General features: G+C 44.9%; 1 protein-coding gene across 1 annotated transcript in view; it reads right to left on the bottom strand.

Moving 5' to 3' along the window:
• Nucleotides 1-15,723, bottom strand: part of AFF3 (AF4/FMR2 family member 3) — a 446,656-nt gene that overhangs the window by 181,962 nt on the left and 248,971 nt on the right. Inside the window, 1 exon segment of the mRNA XM_038411042.2 lies at nt 10,930-11,016. Coding sequence (XP_038266970.1) covers nt 10,930-11,016 — 87 coding nt within the window.

The following is a 15,723-nucleotide window of genomic DNA, read 5'->3' as shown; positions in this document are numbered from 1 at the left end:
CACTTATTACTCCACCAGAACTCAAGGGGCTATTACTTTCTACCAGGCTAGGTGAGAAGACAGACAGGCAGACAAATGATTATTTCTGAAGTTCTTGCCAATATAATTTCATAGGCCATCAGATTGTTCTGGGAGTAGCACAGCTAATCTTCTCTCCTCCCCTCGAGGATCCCAAGTGTTGCGTGCATAATGGATCAGGAAATTGATACTCACAGCATTAGAGAATGGAAGTTTAGACCCTACTCCTGAGCCTAGTTCTACTAGCTACTAGACATACTGAAATATTAGGTTAAAATAAAAACAAAACTAAATCAACACCTAGTTTTCAAACATAGTCTTGGTATAGTATCTCTGTAATCTCAAGCTAGTCTTCAGTAGACCAGCAGATACGTATGTATCAGAAGTGGTTTTGTAACTGAACTTCACAAAAGCACTTAAAACATTTCTAGTGAAACATTTAGAACATTTTTGAAAAACACTGATAGTCTGCCTTGCATTAAATCTTCCACGTAGGTTTGTTCAAATCGGTTTTGTTTTAAATAATTCATTGCAATTATGGGCTGTTTTTAGACTTGATATATGAAAAAGGTTGTAATGTACCATACATACTAACATTATATTGGTACTGTAGATGTATTATTTATGGACTCTTGTTCTTTAGATGCCTCCTACAATAGCTAAAGATGGAATCTCATTTACCATAAACATGGCAAAGCACTTATATCATGCAATTTTCAGTTTAGCAGTTTCTCCAAAAATACTTTGAGCACCTTGGACTGCATCAGCAAGGCTTTTTAACAAACATTTAGTCAACTTAATGGTTTGAAATCATTTGAAGTTTTTCCATCCTTGGTTTTTTAAAATAATAAAATTCAAGTATCTCTGTCACTCAGGCTAAGCCACAAGAGAAATGGATTATGAACTAGTTCAGGAAGGGCATTCCATACATATCTCCAATTATGTATAGAATAAATAAACTTTATAATACTATACCATTTATTGTGCATACTGCAATTATGACAATAAAGACAGCAACATTGACAGAATAGGCATACATACCAATAAATACATTATTTTCAAGGCAGAAAGATTTTCAGCTAAAACCTTGGTCCTATGGGCAGCACTGAGTCAACAGATAGGCTTAAGGCAATAGAAAACTATTTTTTATGTCCTGACTAAATATGTCTTTAAGCTGCAGTTATGTCTGTAAACCTTTATTAATTATTTAAGAAAAAAAGCAATTGAGAAGGTTATAGTTTTCCTAACAAGCAAAAACATGAAGAAACCTGGATATTTAAATTTAAAGTTATTGAAACAGAATGGAAAAATACAGAAATTCAGTTAAAGTAACCCAAATAAACCTAGCTCTTTCCATATCCCTTGCCACCATGGATCTCTTCTTTCCTTCTCCCCAGATACTGTAGATTTGGATAGAATTTTTTTGATGGCAATCTTAAATCCACTAAGGACCTGATCATACTTCATTCAAATCAATGGGAGTTTTTCCATTGAGCTGAATGGGAGCACCATCAGACTCATAAAGGCTTAATCCCATAGCACTTCTCAGCAACTTCAATTTGCAATTAAGCCAGGGTCATTGAATTGGGGGCATTCAGAATCTTGAAGGGTCAGATCTTAAATCCACTCTATCTTTGTAAGTTGCCTGTGGAGTCAGGGATATCCAGGCTTTGATTTCGAATTTGCATGTCTACAATACGCATCTGTTATTCACTGCCATCCTACATGCCGGAAATGACCTCACTACACATTAAATGGTGGGGATCTTTGACTGGCTTGTCAGAGAGGGTGTGTTGCCCGTTAAGGGAGAGTAGAGAGCCAGAGACTTACCTGCTACATGGAGGCAGCTCCATACCATTCAGGATGCTGACCCATCCCCCCCAGGTGACCAGAACAGAAGGGAACAATTTATTATTTACGCCAATGTCTTTGCAGTAAAAGCCCTCTTTTCACCTGGACCAGGCTGGGCAGATGCTTAATTTTTGTCCTGTTCTAAGAGGTTTATAGAGCCATATATATAAACTACAATCTATGCTACATCTCACAGTATGGCAACACTTTTTTACACTTTAAACTATTTACTTTGGGGGAATTGCCCCACCTATGATCCCTTCTGATGAAGAGATATAAAAGCCTGCATCCTTTTGTCTTTTTGAGTATAATCTAAAAAAAAAAAAAGCAGGAGCAGTTTGCTATAGTGATGTGATGACAGGTACAGTTGAATTTAAATGCTAATCTAGCATACAATCAAACTGACTACCTTTCTAGGCATCATTTTTTTCAAATCTTAAAAGCAATTATATTTGGTAAAGGTGAGTCATTCACATCTGCAGTTCTTTTCTAATTCACCCATTCTAGCTTTTTAAAATTAACAAGAATAAAAGAATAATTAACTGACCACCATAAAGATGAGATGACACCAACATTTAAAGCTTCTGTTAAGAATGTGCATGCAAAACACTTGTGAAAATGGACTGGTTTTCTGAAAGTGGAGAAAGTGCCGCCCAGACACCACAATGATTGGTGACCTCATACAATCATACATAGCTACATGGAAATGGAGTACCTGATCTGCTTTTTGAGACACACAAAATCACTGTAAAAATGAAGGAAAAGAGCCATGCAATCACCAGAATTTACTGCATCCTCTTTTCACACAACAGAGTAGAGACTACATGAACATGAAAGCTTTTTCTCACAAGCATCAAGCATGTTCTTATTTATCAGATTTAATTATTCACTTAAACTTTATTTATTAAAACATTTGTAATAAAATTGCAATACAATAATGTGTGATCATTTGTACCTAACAAAGTCTCACAAAGATAGTAGAGGGAAAAGCATATATATGCACTGTGTCATATATATGCACTGATACAATTATCTTTAAGATTTGAAAAATGAGAAATAAAGGGACTCACACTACCCCTTTCTAGTAAATTTAAGAGTATAGATTAATCCCACAAAGAACAAAAATTCAAAATTAAGGATAAAATGGACCTTTATATCCCCTACTAGGTAAAGGGATGTTTCTGGTCTGCTTTCTTTAATGCACTCTCACTGTGGTGAGGTGATGGAGGATGTCCAGTACAGTCTGCATATTTCAAATTTGACACTGAATTTCCTATCCTTGTGGAATTAACTGGCCTGGAGGGAGAGGGCTGCTGCTAGAACCTGGGCTCTCCCTCTCCCTGCTGCTACTGCTGTTGCTGCTCTAGCTGCTCCCCGGGCTAGGCCAGACCACCCCCCTTCTCTGCTACCTGGTTGCTGGCTGACAGCTGGCCCCCCCACCCTTGGGTGCTGCTACTGCTCCAACTGCAGCCCTTTGGGGGGGGCCTGCTAGCCCGCTCCCTGAGGGGGGGAGTGAGGGACCCCAGCCTCAGCCACTGCTGCTGTGGACACCACCACCTGAGAGGGGTCCTTTCTGCCTGCCTGGACCACCACCTGGAGTTCCTGGAGCTGCTGCTGCAGAGTTTGTGCCTGGAGTTGCTGAAGCCCTGGGGAGGAGAAGAAGAGGACCATCTACTAGTGTGGGAGCACCTAGAGACTTTGCAGACCACCATGGAGGGGACCTTAAGACTGAGTAACTTTCGAACTGTGCTCTTGTGGTGGGGGTCTTGACCGTTTGTAGGGACACAGGGGGTGTGGCATGGAGCTACCCCCCAATTCATCTGTGTGTCCCCCCAACCCTCCTCACCACTACCACCACCGCTGCCCCCTCCACCACCCCCCACTGGCTGTATACCATCTGCCTCAGCTCCTGCCTTTGGACTTAGCTGCTTGATTGGCTTGCCACGCCCATTTCCACCCTTTGGGCCAGAAGCAGCAGCCAGCCTAAACAGACTTTGTGCAAGCGCACGTGGGCGCACGTGCCCCCCCCCCCAGACTGCCCACCCCACAGCTTTGCCCTTTGCTACCCTCCCCATCTGCCACTCACAGCCTTTGCCCCCCCCTTTTGCCCTAGCCCCCTTACTAGCTTCAGTTTGTTTGCCTGCACCATCCATTTCCTTCTGCAGCCTTTGTTTGTTTGCCCTGCCCCAGCCTCTGAAGCTAGCCCCTTGGTTTCCCTGCCCTAACTCTTGCCCACTTAGCCCCTTGTTCCGTGCACCCATGCCCCCTCCCATGCACTTGTACGACTCCACATTTTAGTTTCAACCCCTTTCACTGCACCCCCAATGCTGTTGTCCCCCCCCCAGTGCAGCTAGAGGAGCCAGAATTCCACCCCGTGTCGGCGACTGACCCCTAAACCCTGATTGCCCCCTGTCTAGCCCACCCCTTTTGGTGCCCTCCTCCCCTGCCTGCAGCCTAGTGAGAAGGAGTGGTCAACCTGCATCCCCTTTCCTCTCCTTATTCTGGTGTCTCCCCTTCCCTCCCTGCTCACGATGGCGGGGGACGAGACGGATGGGGCCCCTCCAGCAGCCCTAGCTAGCCCTCCCCCGCCTGCCCCTCCATCACCCCCCCAAGCCTCTACCTCCGCTACCGCTGCCGAACCACATGCCACTGCCCCCGTTGGGGAGCCAGCAGCGGCAGGCACCAGGGTGACCTCCGTTGCTGTAACGTCCCTCGCCCACTCAGATTCTGGGGGAACCCCCCAGCCGGCGGGAAAGGCGAGGGTAAGAAGAAGGGGAAGGGCCCTGCTAAAAAGACAAGGTGCTCCATGGCAGGGGCTGCCCCCACTGCTGCGGCCCTGCCACCAGCCGCGGCATCCCTCCCCGCTGTTCCCTCCACCAGCTCTGCAGGTGCCCCTCCCCCGGCCCCCAGGGCATACGCCCAGGTGGCGGCAGCCCCCCTGCCTGCTGCTACGTCATCCCTCCCGCCCACCGCCTCCGCTACCATCTATAGCGGCCGGGGCCACTTTCCCACCATGACCAGGAAGCACGGTGTCCGTTGCCTCCTGGTGCCCACCTCACCCCACGTGGAGACCTATGTGCGGGCGTTGGCGAGGGTGGGGCCCACGGCCATTGTGGTGGCCTTCAAAATGTATGGCAAGGTTGTCTTCTTCTTAGCATCGGAGGCCGCCGCCCAGGAGGTGGTGGAGAAAGGCCTGGCAGTGGGGGGCGTGTTCATCCCCCTGGAGCAGCTGGAGGACTTGGACGTCCGCCTGGTCCTGACCTCCGTCCCTCCCTTTCTCCCCAATGCCGCCCTGTTACCCGCCCTCTCTACCCTGGGGAAACCCATCTCTGTCATCAGCCCTCTCCCATTGGGCTGCAAAGACCCCGCCCTCCGTCACGTCCTCTCGTTCCGCCAGCAAGTGCAGCTTCAACTGCCGCTGGCGGCGCGTGACGGAGAGGCGCTGGAGGGGTCCTCCCTAGTCCCCTACCAGGGGGCCTATTACCGGGTGCATTACTCCACGGGGGAGGCCCGGTGCTACCTCTGCCGGGCGATGGGGCACGTCCGGAGGGACTGCCTCTTGACCCTGCAAGGAGGGGCATCCGGGACCCCACAAGCCCCAGCAGGGCACCGGCCCTGTCATCGCCAGCGCCCCAGGCTGCCCAGCACCCGAAACCACCCCTCCTCCTTCCCAGTCCACCATTGCTCCCGCTCGGGCCCAAGGGGCACCTCCCCAACTATGCCCAGAGGAGTGGGAGAGCCCCGCCCCTGCTGCTTGCAATCTGGCGGGGCCTGTGGAGGAGGGTGCAGCAGGGACACCGCCGGGCATGGGAGAGGGCCCGCCCCAAGGGGAATCTTCCCTCCCTTGTGCTGCCCCACCGTTACCCCCTCGAGTCCCTGAGCCATCGCCTCTACCCCCTGACACAACCCCTGCTAGCCAGCCCCCGGATGATGCCATGGAGGGCTGGGCCCTAGTCCAGGGGAAGCGGGGCAAGTGGAAGGCTCGAGCTCCGCTCCTCTCGTCTGATGCGGAGGCCCCCTGGAAGACCAGGAAGGGGGGCACCGATGCCGAGCCTTCCGCTCTACCCACGGGTGTGTTCCATCCACCAGAGCCGGCTGGGGAAGACGTGGCAACACTGGAAGGTGGTATCTCCCCTCCACGGGAGTCCCTCCCCTCCGAGGCCCCCGAGGAAGCCCCTCCTGCCCTGGCGCCATCTGAAACCTCAGTGAGCCCTGAGGCGACCATCTTGTCAGGTGCCGGCGGGGAGAATCCCGGGGTGGCGGAAAGCGATCCCCCATCCATATATGAGGAGATCGAGGCCCTGGGTCTGACCCCGGTCACCCAGGTGGAGGATGACCCTATGTCAGCGGGCCTCGATCTGGGCGAATTCACTCCAGCCCCCCTTTCCCCATGCTCCCTCCCCCTAACCGTTGCTTCTGCTCCAACCTCCGAGGAGCCCCTGGACTCCTCCATCAACCCGGCTGCAGATGGCATCCCGCTGACGGTCACGAGCCTGTTGAGGCGACGGCCAGTGCCATGCGGCCGGGACCCAAGCCACCAGGGGCACCCCTCGTTGGTGAGGAGCAATCGACCTTCTTCCCGGGAGGGGGCCCTACAGAAGATAGTCCACCTCCTGATGCCGTGGCTGCCAAATCCTCCATAGAGCCTGTGCCCGGCATCACTGAGAGCCCTCTCCCCGCCCAGAATCTTGCCTCTAACCCTGCCCCTGCCCCGTCCCTATCCCGTCCTCCTCCCGAGATGTTATTGCCGCCTCTGGGGCTGTCTCCTTCCCTTTTTCAATAGATGACCCCCAGGGAGCGGCCTTTGTGTTTACCGGTCCCGACCCACCAGGAGCTGCTATCCTCCCTCTGCCACCCCCTATCGCCCTAGGGTTCGAGGCGAGCCTAGTGGCGCCAACCCATCAGGAGCCCTGTCAGGGGTCTGCACGCTGTCGGCCTGTCTTGGTGGGCCACGCGACTGTACCAAGGGCCCTGTCGGAGGTAACCAGGAGACCGTAACCCCACCCCCCCATGCGCTGCGAGAGGAGTTGCGGGATCTCCTGGTCAACCTCCTCCTGGCCCTAGCTAAAATGGCCATCTATAAAACCAGAGTGAGGAGGTTGGCCGATGGAGTCTCCTGTGACTGTGGGGCCTATTTCCGATTCTCGGTCTGTTCACGTATCCGGGCAGAGTTCCTCTGGGCGGCATCCTCTGACTCCCTTGACGCCTTTGAGGAGCAGTGGGCGCTGTCCAGGGTTCTCTGCTCGGTGTCCCCATCCAGTTTCCTTCATTTGACCCTTTGACCACACTCCTGTCTCTGTTATTTCATTAGTTGTCCCCCGGAATTATTTGGTATCTAGGTCCTGTGGATCCCCTTTTTAGGCTGGAGGGAGATCCTTTAGCAGTGGACGGGCTTCGCCCGTCCTCTTCCTGGATCCCAATAGGATTACTCTCCTATAGCCATCTGACCCGACCCTGTCACAATATATATATATATTTAATAATGATATTTAAAATCTAGTTATTTAACTTTAATTTCTAGAATGATTCCAAATCCAGCCTGGCTGCGATTTTGATTACCCCTGAAACTTTAATAGCCTAATTAAGAAATTGCAAGTCTCAAGTTGTCAAATCACTAATTAGTTAAGACATAGGTTAAAAGTAGTTCAGTATGTGTTAGAATTAATGATGCTGATATTCTATTTTTATGGAAAGAATGAGCAAAAACACCTTGTAGCCTTTCAAGAAGGCAGGAGTCCTCCAAGTCTACAACTATGCTGGGGATCCCTCTACGTTTTCCCTTCCCTAACTCACAAATACCCTTGGCCCCAGTGACATTCCCTGTGCTGAAGAGGGTTGGTATGTTACTTCTTCCTCTGGAGTCCATCAATACTGTGCCTTGAGTTGGCTGGAAGAGTCACTAAAAATGAGCTGTGCTGGTCTCACACCATTCCCACAGAGAATGAACAAACTACCTTCAGCATCCAAGTCCCTGTATATTTGCCTGGAAGTAAGCAACAAAGCTTATATCCTGAATTTAGATCCCTCACTTGTTCTTGTGATACTTTTAGATTGCCAGGCACTTGTGTGTGAGTAATCCATAGTGATCTGGTATGGTTATAAATGTTTTATCAACATGAATTTGGAATAGTCACACTGCTCAAGAATTGGGAAGCCTCTAGTGAATCATGCAGGTCATCCCAAATGAATGCTAATAAAACCTTTATACTACACAAGACCATTGTCTGATCTATGCGTATGTCACATATGTTAGAGAAAATAAAAATAACTAGTTTATGAATGTTTTAGAAACTTTAAAAAAAGTATTTAAACCGCTCTATTTCTGAGCCTGCAAAACAGATGCCCGAGTTAGAATGTAACTATGGAGGCTCAGAGTCCACCATAGAAATGCCTTAAAATGATTTAAAATATCTTTTCTATATCTAAAAATGTCATGAGTTAAAGTTCAATATCTTGGGCCCTTTCCAGGAATCAAGTCAGTGTTGGGTCTCACTGGGCATCTCCCGTTCCTAATGCACCATATAAAGCTCCCATTTCTAGCCAGGCAGAGTTGTGAGAAAATGGACTTCACAGTTGTGACATTTTTATATATAGAAAACTTGTCATTGGTCCAGGACAAAATAACCTTGCCCATCCTAGGCCTGGGGTAGGTATAACTTTTTGTGGGTGAAATTCCACTATGGTGGGAGAAGGAAGAAACATTTCTTGACAGGTTGATTTAAAAAAAATGGTGGCTTTCTGAAGTTGCTCACATGTTTCGAATATTAGAATAAGTCCCAGGGAAATGCATTAGGAGGCAGAGGGTAAATGAGAAGGTCAGAGGTGAACGATAACATCAGTATTCACATGGCTCTGCAATATAACATATGACTCGACAATTTATGTCTTTATACATGAAGAAGAGCTATTTCACCTACATACACCCATACTGTGCACACACACACACACACACACACGCGAGGTGGTGATAGCCATGTGATAAATTGCAGAGCCATGTGTATATTATTTTTGCATCTCTAATGACCTCCCCTGCTGCAGTACTGTAATTCATCTCCCACAGGACATATTTTAATGTTCCAAACCTCTGATCAGCTTCAAATAAATGCTATTTTTAAAAAAAGCATTGTGTCACATAAATATTGTCTTTTTTTCCTTTTGCAATTGGAAAAGGCTTTTGTTTTAATCCCTGACTGTTAAAAATTACAACATTATTATCCACTGAAAAGCTATTTCCCTGTAGGAAAATCTTAAAGGTTTCTTGGCTATATGATTATAATTTTCTTTCCTTCTGAGGCCTGTACAGTGGGCTTATGGTAACTAAAGGAGGTTGGTGTCACAGTTCAGGGCAATCACACCTGTATTTCCCCCTTGTGGTCCACCAAAGGCACCCTGTGATGGGGCATTTGCCCCACACTATCCTGTAAGAGGTTAATAGAGTCCTAGGGAGGCTGTGCAGAAAGCAGTCAGTAGGAGAGGGGCTGCAAGGAACAGTCCATAAGGGCCCGGCAGGCCAATATAAGAAGGGCTGCTGGGCAGAGCAGCTTCAATAGCTGCCTGGAGCTGGAGGAGGGAAAGTCAAGTTCCTAGCAGGAGGAAGGAATGCCAGCACCCTGGACAGAGCACTGCTGCCAGCAGTGACCGGGGAAGCTAGAGAGAGCTCCTGGCTAGCCTCTAAGACTGGCAGACTGAAGCTCTGAGGTAAGGATGAAGAAGGTGCTGGGAGCCATGGGGAACTGATCCAAGGAAATGAACTGAGGATTTGGAGGGAAGGCAGCAAGTGGCAACCATCTACAGGGTCCCTTCACCACTGAGGAATTGGCCAGACAATGGGTTGCAGTCACCACTGAGGGAAGTGGCTGGACAGTGGACTGTGGTGGACTGCAGGTCCCCCAGTAATGGGGAGCACAGAGTGTGGCACGACCGGAGGGGTGTGTCCTGAAGAGAATGCTGCGGTCCTTAGAGTGATGTGAGTCCCGGCAGCAAGACATCACCAGAAGAAGGCACCCTGGCTAACAGCTAATTCCTGGGACAGCCAGCAGGAGGTGCTAGTGTTGTGAGTCAAACCCCATCACACACCCTGTATAGGCTCCTGGCTCCTCAGGTATAACCTCTCCTGGGCAGAGACTCACATCCCCTGATTGGGATTTTTTGAGTCTGCTCGGTTCCCTGCCTACACTGTGATATCTCCAGTAAGCCAGTGTGTGTAAATAGGCTGGTGTCTGTGGTTTGCTTTCCCTCTGAAGGCTCTGAACAGCTGTAATTGCCGGCAGTCACAAGTCACTACACATATTTATTCTTAAAGTGAAAGCATCACAGAGAAAACAATAAAATAACATGCTACACACATGCTAAAAAGCTTACCAGAGGTCATCCCAATTCCAGCCTTAGTCTCTGGTAGTTTTATGTCCTCCAAAACCCACAGCTGGGCTTTTCCTGTGGTTACGAGTTCATAACTATCTCAGATTCAGAACCAGAACCAACATGAATAATGCAGTCTTTACTTTCTACAGCTTGGGCCTGTGATCTTGGCTTCATGTAATAGGTGACAAGCAGACAAAGGTCCACTCCTCAAGGCTTAGCTTGAAAAGATGGTTTTCATGAATATTTCACAGGAAATCCACTTCACATGTATTGTCCCAAAAGTCCATTCTTGTCTGGCACATTGTTCAACATAATCATTTGATCACCCAGGCCTTCCATCACATCTCCCTCCTACAGAAGTTACACACAATCCTGGCCCACAATAACACATACACTTTGTATTAAGTACAAAGAACCCCAAAGATACTTAAATTTAATTCGAAACGATTTCAAAGATATTGCATGAAACTGCCATATCTGTCACAACTGGTTTCACCAGCAGAATGTTACGAACAATTCTTAGCACCAATAAACCTTTAAAAGCTTTAACTCAGGACTAAAATAGTTCTGGCATATACTTGTGGCATTTAAACAGTACTGGATGCACCTAGCAATCTAGTTAGTGACAGCACAAGGTTATTTGGGGATCAGAGTGGAGGCTGTGGGAGATGGGTTTCTAGACTATAAAGAGTTTCTTACCTTGTTTGGAAATGGAAACTTGCTCTGTTCCACTTTTCCAGGTGTGTGAATAGCTGAGAGTGGTGGAGGCCAGGAATGGGTCATCTCCTGGAAAATAATATTGTACAGTAAACTATATTTAAAAAGACAATATAATATGAGGCAATGATGATGACATACTAGTAGCAGATTTCTGGATAGTGGCATATATATGGAACTTTCTGCAGATACATTTTCATAATTTCTAGGATACATTTAGTTTATATATAATCTAGTCAATAAACAAGTTACGTTATTTATCACAGATTGTTGGGAGCATTTTTTAAAATGAGTGATTTTTTTTAATGGTTAATGTTTTTTGAGTGCAAGAAGTTTGATTTTCTGATTAACTGCACCCCAATCTTCAGTCATGCAATGTATTATGTGAATGGCCGAGAACACATACAAGTTGGTGAGAATAAGAGAAACACAAAATGGATTATTTCCTTACATGTAACAAAAGAAACAGAAATTTCAATTCATGACCAAGTAATTAAGTATGGAATATGGACTAATCATAACATGGATCCTACTATCAGGGCTTGGATAATAAAGGTTGGAAGCTGAACTTGGTAATAGATTAATAGATTCCAAGGCTAGAAGGTTTCAGAGTAGCAGCCGTGTTAGTCTGTATTCGCAAAAAGAAAAGGAGTACTTGTGGCACCTTAGAGACTAACAAATTTATTAGAGCATAAGCTTTCGTGAGCTACAGCTCACTTCATCGGATGCAGTGAGCTGTAGCTCACGAAAGCTTATGCTCTAATAAATTTGTTAGTCTCTAAGGTGCCACAAGTACTCCTTTTCTCAAGGCTAGAAGGGATCATTGTGATCATCTAGTCTGACCTCCTGCATAACACAGGCCATAGAACTTCCCCAAAATAATTCCTACAGTATATCTTTTAGAAATAATATTCAATCTTGATTTAAAAATTGCCAGTGATGAAGAATCCACCATGACCCTTGGTAAATTGTTCCAATGGTTAATTAACCTCACTGTTAAAAATTTTATGTCTTATTTCTAGTCTGAATTTGTCTAGCTTCAACTTTCAGCCATTGGATCATGTTATACTTTCTGTGCTAGACTGCATATATAATATTTGTTTCCCTTGTAGGCACTTGTTGATTGTATTGAAGTCATGCCTTTACTTTCTCTTTGTTAAGCTAAATAGACTCAAGGAGCTCAATCTAACACTATAAGGCATATTTTCTAATACTTTAATCATTCTCATGGATCTTCTCTGAACCCTCTCCCGTGTATCAACGTCTTTCTTGAATTGTTGCACCAGAACTGGACACTGTATTCCAGCAGTGGTCATTTAAGTGCCAAATACAGAGGTAAAATAACCTCTCTACTCCTACTTGAGATTCCTCTGTTTATGCATCTAAGGATAGCATTGGTCCTTTTGGCCATGACATCGCACTGGGAGCCCATGTTTAGCAGATGATCTACCACTGCCCTGAAAGTGTCTTTCAGAGTCATTGCTTTCCATGAATAGTCCCCCATCCTGTCAGTGCAGCCTACATTCTTTGTTCTTAGATGTATACATTTACATAGAGCTCTATTAAAACACATTATATCTGCTTGCGCCTCACTTACCAGGTGATCTAGATCACTTTGTATCAGTAACTCTGAAATGTTCGTTACTCTGAACAAAATGTTATGGCTGTTCTTTCAAAAGTTTACAACTGAACATTGACTTAATACAACTTTGAAACTTTACTATGCAGAAGAAATATGCTGCTTTGCCTTTATTTTGTTTTTAGTAGTTTACGTTTAACACAGTACTGTACTGTATTTGTTTTTTGGGGAGCGGGGGGGGGGTGTCTCTACTACTTCCTGAATGCATACTTCCAGTTCAAAATGAGGTGTGTGGTTGACCAGTCAGTTCGTAACTCTGGTGTTTGTAACTCTGAGATTCTGCTGTACCTGCAATTACCATTTTACTTCAGTGGGAATTGAATATGCTCACAGTCTTCTGCTGTTCAGTGCCCTATCAGTCCCTTAAACAAGGAGTTCTCTGCTCAGCATTTTGTCCTCTCCCTACATTTACTGAATTAGTTATTTGGTTTTAGCAAGGAGATATGTTTACCCTCTCCTGGCTGCATACAAGATTTTAAGAGCAACTTCAAGGTAAGCAATTCCTTCATAGTCTAAGCCTGAGCAAATTAGCCTTCAAAGGGTGGTTCAAGGCTGCTCTTTTTGGCAAAAAATAATATTTTCATTTGAACAAAGTGTGAACAACTTGTGCATTCTTGTTCAACAACAATGGAATAGAGCATTGGGCATTTCATGGCCTGCCTTAATAATTCTTTCTCAGAAAAAAGTCTCTGAGTGTTCTACCAATGAAGTAATCTATTTGACTAACCATTCCAAGAAGGTTTATGAGTTATAAATGTCACCTTCAAAATGTTCTCAATAAACAGTTTATTTTCTAATACAAACTGCATTCTTTTGTGTTATTTGAAGCTAAAAATCTTAAATGATTTATTATACCTGTGTACACTCTGTGATGCCTCTAATCAGAGCATCATCTGGTTTGAAGTTTCACTATCAGAATTGCTTTGCTTTTCAGTTCTTTTGGGCAGATTGATCATCTTATGATTCTCTTATCAGATAAGTGCCACCAACAGCAGAACATAGTAATTTTTATTATACAGTAAATCCTTTAAACACAGACAACCAATCACTGTACAGTTTGCTATACAGAAGAACTATTTCTTATTTCTATGAGTGCCTAACACAGAGAATAATTTTCAAAACATCAATTAATTACATTTTGAAAAAAAAATTCTTACAGTAATGGTTTATTATGATTATATATTTACAGAATGGAGATTGGTAGTATGTTCTCTAGCCCTATGGTTGTGTGACTTAAACACTAAAAATCTTCCCAGGCTATGCCCTGTTAGGACCACTATCTCATGCTGTTGCATCTCATAATTAAATTACTTACATTTTAAAAGTTGGGGTTTTTTGCATATCACACCCATTTTCATTTATGAATGAAAGATATGTGTGTTTCCTCCAGTGGATGAAGTTCAGACCCCAAAGAAACCATGGGTTTATCTGTTCAGAGGGAGACAGCTCAAAAATATAGCCAGAATCTAACTATGGGGCCTTATTTGTTTAAGGGAGGAATGTTTTACTTCATCTCTTGTAATTGTGGAAGCAGGCATGCAGATAGGAAGCATTGCCAAAGCATTGGGTAACTTTACCCAAAATATACAACATTTCTGAGATATGCTTCTCCACCCTTAAGATTTCCGTTTGTCTAAGAGCCAGGTCCTCTGGGTTATATAACTGCTGAATTCTCAGTCTCATCTTGACAGAAACATTTCTAAGAAGTCTGCTATTTGGTGTACAGAAACCAATCTTCGTCCTCCCACCTTGTCTTCCTAGATTTGGCAATGAAACCTCTATCCATGGAAAGCATAAGAATGCTGATTAAAAGTGAGGATGACCTTTTCTGACTTATTAAAATCTTTCATATTTTTTTCCAGGATTATTTCTCATCCACATTTAGACAAAAAATGGTTTTAATGGTCTTTTTCTACTAGTTTCTCTACTACTCACTTTGTGATTTGAGTTTTGGTGTATAATTTTAATTTGATGTAACCCATTGTGACATACAGATTTCATAGGAGCACTGATGTTTACTAAGGGTACTCATCTTTATCATACGCCTTCAAATTTGCCTTTACTGAACTGATATTGTCTAAATTTGAATGTCAAATTATGGGAAATTAAAAATAATTAATAAAATATAAGTACAAAACTGTTAAGAAAAATCAATCCTCTGTATTCTACACACTACTCTACAAAGTTGTAACACATTTTGAATGCTGATGGCTCAGAAATGGCTAAAGGAGATTTTGTAAAACCAAAACTTTATGCAATATGCACAGTCTCCTTAATACTGTTGAAGAACACCAAGCAATAAATCTTGAAAACTGGAATAAATATTTAGGTGTACTATAACATTTCAAATGTTGCAAGGTTGATGTCAAATAAATATAGAAAATAAACTCTTGTGAATTTTGTCACAGTTTATGGCCACTGCACCTGTATGTCCCTGTCCTTGGGGTCCACCAAGGCATCCACTCTAGACTCCCAGCTCCTCAGCTGTCACCTCTCTTGGGTGGAGATGCGTGTCTCTCTCCCTCCTAATCAGGGTTTTTCCAGACTGTATAGCTCCCTGCCTACACTATCAGTTTCTCAGCAAGTCAGACTGCCTGAGCAGGCCTCCTTCGCTTTCTCCTCAGAGGCTATAAACAGTGTAATTGCCCATAGTTAAGTTACCACACAACTGTTTCTAAGCAAGCATATTTATTCTTAAGGTGAAAGCACAATAGAAAAAACATATTAAAGGAAGAGAAAAACCTACATGTATGTTAATAAAGTTACCAGAGAACACCCATCAGTGTTATGGGGCCTCAGGAGGCCAAAGTCCTTCCAACCCTTGGGGCACCCCTAAAATATCCTGTCCATTTGTTGGAGCAGAAAGAAGGCCCTAATTAAGTTTAAATTCAGGCTATTTATCAAAAAGTTCTTTCTTTGTCCATTGGTCTCTGGAGAATTGAGTCTGAACTAATATATGAGAGCTTCCACAGGTGCTGGTACTGCTCTGGAAGTATAACCACCTGAATTTGCCTGCCTCCAGCCCCCATCTTAATTCCTGGAGGGGCTGTGGTTACCCTCCCTCATAGGATTACATTCAATCCTTGGCCCAAGGTGACACCAACTTAATATGGTACGATCTCTTGAAGAGATTGCAG

Source organism: Dermochelys coriacea, chromosome 1 (assembly GCF_009764565.3).
Source record: "Dermochelys coriacea isolate rDerCor1 chromosome 1, rDerCor1.pri.v4, whole genome shotgun sequence".
Classification (NCBI taxonomy): Eukaryota; Metazoa; Chordata; order Testudines; family Dermochelyidae; genus Dermochelys; species Dermochelys coriacea.
The sequence above is the reverse complement of the archived record's forward strand: the minus strand, read 5'-3'. Positions and strand labels throughout refer to the sequence as shown.